Source organism: Triticum urartu, unplaced genomic scaffold, assembly GCF_003073215.2.
Source record: "Triticum urartu cultivar G1812 unplaced genomic scaffold, Tu2.1 TuUngrouped_contig_6048, whole genome shotgun sequence".
Lineage (NCBI taxonomy): Eukaryota > Viridiplantae > Streptophyta > Magnoliopsida > Poales > Poaceae > Triticum > Triticum urartu.
The window spans coordinates 1-7,226 of NW_024116775.1; the positions used below are offsets into that span (position 1 = coordinate 1).

The following is a 7,226-nucleotide window of genomic DNA, read 5'->3' on the forward strand; positions in this document are numbered from 1 at the left end:
GCACCATCTTCGGCCGGCGCCGGGGCCGCGTGCACCTGGCTCTGCAGACCGACCCGCGCGCGCCGCCGGCGCTCATGGTGGAGCTGGCCGCGTACTCCACCGGCGCGCTCGTCAGGGAGATGTCCTCCGGCCTCGTCCGCATCGCCCTCGAGTGCGAGAAAACGCCTGCACACAACACAGGTAATACCATACGTACGTACCATGCTTTCTACGTACGCCTTGTATACATGCCGTTGCGATCGATCGACGTCGTACGTGTCTCCACGTGACGTGTACATGCATGCAGGCGGCGAGAGGCGGCGGACGGCGCTGGTGGAGGAGCCGACGTGGCGAGCGTACTGCAACGGGCGCAAGTGCGGGTACGCCGTGCGGAGGGAGTGCGGCGCGGAGGAGTGGCGGCTGCTCCGAGCCGTCGAGCCCGTCTCCGTCGGCGCTGGCGTCGTCCCGGACGGCGGCGCCGGCGAGGGGGACCTGATGTACATGAGGGCCAGGTTCGAGAGGGTGGTGGGATCCAGGGACTCTGAAGCGTTCTACATGATAAACCCCGACGGCAACGGTGGGCCCGAGCTCAGCATCTACCTCCTCAGAGTCTGACAATATCCTATGTTTTTCATTCCATGGGTTAACCCTAAAAAAAGTTATGCGTTTTTCTTTTTGCGGTAATAAGTTAAGCGTGTATGTTTGATTCTTGGTTATGTGAAACTGGCGGTCTGTTGATGCACTGACAATATTCTCACTGGCTTATTTTGGTTTATGCTCTTTAAGTTGTTGTGCACCGGTATGGTAAGCTAAATGCAACCTTCCTAATGTCCCCCTTCTAGACTTGTGTTCAGCATGTATGGTAACACCAACGCATTTAAGCAATGGTAATATACATAGTTAGGTTATAATTAACTAGTACTCGATCCATCCGTTCCTAAATATAAGTCTTTTAAGAGATTTCACGACTTGATGGAATGCATGGTGTTCCATCTCTAAAGAAAAGAAGATTTCACTATGGACTATATACAGAGCAAAATGAGTGAATTTATACTCTAAAGTACGTCTATCTACATCCGTATGTAGTTTGTATTAAAATCTCTAAAAAGACTTATATTTAGGAACAGAGGGAGTAGTACCGCCGTATAGAAATACTTGTCGCTTAAATTGATAAATATAAACATATTTTAATGCTAGATATATCCGTCTGAGTGACAAGTATCCCCAGAAGGAGAGAGTACATAGTACAATTTGCAGAAATTCATGGCGAATGCAGGGGCAGGGGTACGCATGCATTCTACGCATTTGCTTCAAGATTCGTGAGCTGGTTTATATGAATAGTCCTTAATTACTGCACTAGGTCCATGCATGATAGTTTTTGGTAGAGTTGCATATGCATCACCCGCACCATCTCCCATACTTTCAAACCGAAAGTTTGAATTAAGTTTCGTTCGCATATAGTTTCAACAAAAAAGTTGTGTGCATATTTGTGTTCATTGCAAATTATGCTACTGTTTTCCTAGCCCCCATGTTCAATCTACCCATTTAGTTTTTCTCCACACAAAGGAAAAAAAAATGATGTATCTTTAGCCGGATATCCATCTTCAGGTCTGTTTTAACCATCATATTGACGTTAACAAGATCCTTTAAACAAGATCAATATCAACCATGTATTTTTTCTAAGCTTGTATATTTAACACTCGGTTGAAATATATATGGAAAATTTTCTGACCACTCCTTTATTCATGGTGGTCTCATGGATTTTAGTGAGTTCCACTACGGCTTCATGACTATATGAGCACTTCTCGAAGAGTGGACGAACCAAAAGACAAAGTATCCATTGTGCCCTTTTCATGCAGTTTGTGATATTTCACACAAGACATGGTCTTGCACTCCGACAAGCTTGAGAGCAACATAACCACCCTTGCTATTGTCATGAGAGCACACATGTTGTGCGACAACGTTTCCAAATCACGAAAACGTAATTGAATAGCCACATATATTTATATTTCAAAAAAAAATTACTAACAAAAGTTTCCACAATCTACAAAATTTCTGCTATCAGGTTCGATACACACACTAAGCAACGAAAAATATATCTAAGCACAAGAGAACCTGAATTTTGTAGTACTCGCTATTAGATCTATCCTTCTGGTTTTCTCGTGTGTAAATCCAATTCGGTGCAAGACATTTTGGCAGTTCAATTTAAACTGTTAAAATGTCTCATATTTAAAAGCTGAGGTCGTATAATTTTACATGGCCATGGATATTACCTGCAACCTGACAAAATTATTTCATTTCCAAGGTTGTGTGCTTGTGTTGTCGCTACTTGGGGCTATACTAGCACTCAAAATGTGGTAGTGATGTGAGGTAGTTGTCCGCATAGAGTAGGGAACATATATATGTTAGCAAAACAAAGAAACTAGTTAGCGTGAGATATGCCATTTTGTTACAATTTTGAGAGGTTCTACACATAGTTTTTCACGCACTTGCAACTTGCAAGTATTGGAAATCTTTTAAAAGTAGTACAAAGGAGAAATAAAATCCAAAGGGGAGATGGGGAACTCTGGACTTTTTTTTTTGCTTTGCTCGTCTTTTAGTATACTACTCCTAGTCCGACTCACTCTTAACTAAAGCTAATCATTATTCCCTGCTCTTTATGCTGCAGGTAGCACTAAAATGTGATAACAAAGCTAGTTCGATAGGCACATCAATATGTTTCCTCTTTTTTGATTGGCATATCAAGATGGTGTTCATCCGCTTGATGATATCCTTGAGATGAAATAATCCATATGTGCTACCCTAGTTATGTAAACCATGCCACCTTTTGCTATTCAAGCCCCCTTCTTTAATTAAAAAAATCACCTAAAAAGATATGTATTGTAGAACTTATAAGAGTTTACTGCATCTCGATGCATGGATTTATATGACGGGTACAGATTCATACATAAAGTTGGAAAAATAAAACAAATTAGCCCTATAACTTATGTTTAATGTACATTTGAGTACACTTCCCTCACTCGCAGTTAACTCTCTGTTAGTTATGCCTACGAGGAACAAATTAATGCGCTCTTTATGTGTTGGTTCCACCTATTAGTGGGGAAGAGAAAGACATAGAAACACAAAATGGTGCAGCCGCGGGGACTCGAACTCGGGCCCTTGCCTCGCGAGTGGACCACCGGCTATTTCTTGCTTACGTTGAGATAGACTCTCAAAGCCACATAGCATCATACTGATATGATCCAATCCTCACAAAACAAATTGACAGAACGAGAACATATATCGGCATCAAAGCCAACACATTTTTTTTGTTTCCAATCAATTCACTTGACAAACGGTATAGAAAGACTTATAAGAGCATCTACATTTGGACTGGGCAAATACACCCCCCTAAACATCCGCGAACCCGTTCAGTGCCGGACAACCACACCCCTCATATCTAAACCCTCAAATGCATGAAAATCCTTGCACATCCATCGATCATATAGCACAAATTCACCACCAATTCAACAATGCAAAATAAAACACAATTCAACACATACCAAAAGAAAATACGACAATTCATAAATAGGTGATAGAAGAATAGAGCATTCGGCGCTTGCTTTCTGGGCGCTGGTCTCCTTTTCTTCGCCTCAAGCCACTTCTTGCCTGCCGGGTCCAAGAGGGTAGTGTCGGCCAACATGACCCTCAAATCCTCCGCGTCTTGAGCGAGCCGCAACCTCGATTTCTCGAGCTTAATTGATCCATAAGTCTTTGCCTTCTCAATCCCACATTTGACGTACGCCTCATGCTTCTCCAGGTCTATCTTCTCCTTCTGAAGTTGCAACTTCTTGTTCACCCTCTCCTGGTCTCAATCCGTCCTCTCTTTTTGTGCATCCAAGAAGAGTTTGTACCTCTCCTCCTTCTTTATCCTCCTTGCTGAAAAGATGTCGTCCATGTGGTGGATATTTTGCTCGCCGCGGCATCACGCGCGGCCCTGCCCTTCTCCCACTTGTTTTCCATCAATTGGATGTTCCTCTTTGGCATAGTGGCTTGTCCCACCTTGCTCATCTTTGTCATCCAGTCCAATGGCTTGTTGGGAGCTTTTGCCATGGTTTTTATTCAACTTCTTGTTATAGTTCTTGAGGTCATCGGCAAGTTTGCCACTTTGGTTTTCCATTCAATTCAACCAACAATGACACAAAGTGAATGGCTTCTTGATACATCTTCAACGTATCTATAATTTTTGATTGTTCCATGCTATTATATTATCTACTTTGCATGTTTTATATACATTAATATGCTATATTGTATCATTTTTGGGACTAACCTATTAACCTAGTGCCCAGTGCCAGTTGCTATTTTTTTCCTTGTTTGTCTTTTACAGAAAACCAATACCAAACGGAGTCCAAACCAAACAAAATTTTTTGACGATTTTTCTTGGACAACAAGATACCTAGGAAGCTTGGTGAGGAGGCCAGAAGACCCACGAGGAGGCAACAAGTCCTAGGGGCGCACCCCATGGGGGGCCTAGGCTTGTGGGCCCCTCACAGATCTCCTAACCCTAACTCCAGCTCCATAAGCACCCAAATATTCCCCTTACGTCAGACGGCACACCAAAAATACTTTTCTGCCGCCACAAGCTTTTGTTCTTGTGAGATCCCATCTTGGGGCCTTTTCTGCACTCTGCCGGAGGGGGATTCGATCACAGAGGGCCTCTACACCAACCTTGCTGCCCTTCCGATGATGTGTGAGTAGTTTACCACAGACCTAAGGGTCCATAGCTAGTAGCTAGATGGCTTCTTCTCTCTCTTTGATCTTCAATACAATGTTCTCCTCGATGTTCTTGGAGATCTATTTGATGTAATCTTGTTTTGCGGTGCATTTGTTGAGATCCGATGAATTGTTGATTTATGATCAGATTATCTATGAATATTATTTGAGTCTTTTCTGAACTCCTTTATGCATGATTAAGTTAGCTTTGTATTTCTCTCCGATCTATCGATTTGGTTTGGCCAATTAGATTGGTTTTTCTTGCAATGTGAGAGGTGCTTTGTGATGGGTTCAATCTTGCGGTGTCCTCACCCAGTGACAATAGAGGTAGCGAGGCACGTATTGTATTGTTGCCATTATGGATAAAAAGATTTTTTTACCATATTCATTGGATTTATGCCTCTACATCATGTCATCTTGCTTAAGGCATTATTCCGTTCTTATGAACTTAATACTCTAGATGCATGTTGGATAGCGGTCGATGTGTGCAGTAATAGTAGTAGAACCAGGAAGGAGTCGGTCTACTTGTCACGGACGTGATGACTATATTCATGATCATTGCCTTAGATATCGTCATAACTTTGCGCTTTTCTATGAATTGCTCAACAGTAATTTGTTTACCCACCGTATACTTTCTTTAAGAGAGAAGCCTCTAGTGAAACCTATGGCCCCAGGTCTATTTCTCATCATATATTTTAAAATCTATAAAACCAAAAATACCTTGCTTCAATTTTTTTGTTTACTTTATTTTTGCCTTTTACTTATCTTTCATATCTATCTTTATTCGATATCACTCTTGCTAGTGATCGTGAAGGGATTGACAACCCTTTTTCGCGTTGTGTGCAAGTGTTTGTTAGTTTGTGCAGGTGCATCTATTAGGGAGTTGCTTCTGCCTCCTACTGGATTGATACCTTGATTCTTAACTGAGAAAAATACTTATCTCTACTTTGTTGTATCATCCTGTCCTATTCAAGGAAAAATTCAACGCAAGCTCAAGAAGTAGCCAGAATAATTTCTGGCGCCATTGTCGGGGAGGTTCTATGTCAAGACTACCAAGTACCTATCATAAATTCCCATCTCTTGCACTTACATTGTTTGCTATTTGTCTCTCGTTTTCCTCTCCCCCATTTCTAAAAAGTTTTCAGAAAAACACAAAAATATTTTCCTTTTTATTCGCCTTCTTTTCGTTCGTCTTTTCGTTTGCTTTTCTGTTTGCTTGTGTGCTAGATTGCTTGCTTGGTCACTATGTCTCAAGAAAATACCAAGTTCTGTGATTTCTCCAAATCTAATAATAATGATTTTATTAGTACTCCGATTGCTCCCGCCACTAGTGCGGAATCTTATGAAACCAATGCCGCTTTATTGAATCTTGTTATGAAAGAACAATTTTCTGGTAGTCCTAACGAAGATGCTGCATCTCATTTAAACACTTTCGTTGAGTTGTGTGATATGAAAAATAAAAGGATGTGGATAATAATATTGTTAAATTGAAGCTATTTATGTTCTCACTACAAGATCGTGCTAAGACTTGATTTTCATCTTTTCCTAAAAATAGTATTGATTCATGGAATAAGTGTAAACATGCTTTTATTTCCAAGTATTTCCCTCCCGCTTAGATCACCTCCCTTAGGAAAGATATAATGAATTTTAAGAAACTTGATCATGAACATGTTGCACTGTAGCAACCAGACCTCAAACGGTCCAATCTCTGTGCTCCGGTGTCATCCCTGGATCAGTAATGCTGACACCACACAGTACTTGAAAGATTTATAGCAGAGTAGCAATCACACACTTATTACATTGAGTGTCTCAAAAGAGAACTTATTACAATAAATATGGCTTAAGGCCATCTAATAACGATAACAACGGAAGGCTTGGAAAATAAGTGAGTCCATCAACTCCAACGGCATCACTGAGTATAGAACCATGACCTAAAACTCCTTAATCGTCGTCTGAAAAGTCTGCAACATTAACGTTGCAGCCCGAAAACGGGTCAGCACATGGAATATGCTGGCAATGTAACACATAGAGAGTAATGGAATGAAACGGCTATTCTATATGCATATTTGGCTGGTGGAAAGCTCTATGGTTACAGTTTTGCGTAAAGCCAATTTTTCCCTACTACAAAGGAATAAATTTGTTTAACTATCATGGTGGTTGTTAAACATTGAGAATGGTTGACAGCATTCTCAATCCCAATTAAGTATCATCATTAAACAAACCCATCAAAATTAATTTTATAGTAACATGTTGAGATTCACATGATAATCCAGGTACTAGATACTCAAGTTGTCCATAACCGGGGACACGGCTAATCATGATTAGTTTATTACACTCTGTAGAGGTTTGCGCACTTTTCCCCACAAGACTCAATCGCCTCCGTTTGGTTTCGCGCACTACAAGGTGTTTGAGAAGACGGATGACCGAGACATAGTCTTTCAGAAGCGCTAGCACCTTACGAATGGGTAGACCGTACCAACCTACATCCCCTACAT

General features: G+C 41.3%; 1 protein-coding gene across 1 annotated transcript; it reads left to right on the plus strand.

The window, feature by feature from the left end:
- Positions 1-8: 8 nt before the first annotated feature.
- On the plus strand, positions 9-736 carry LOC125530069 (protein MIZU-KUSSEI 1-like; the record flags this gene model as incomplete). The annotated part of the gene is made up of 2 exons (XM_048694462.1): positions 9-180; positions 287-736. Coding segments are annotated over 2 exons (480 nt in total), but the record flags the coding sequence as incomplete, so codon positions are not given.
- Positions 737-7,226: the final 6,490 nt, after the last annotated feature.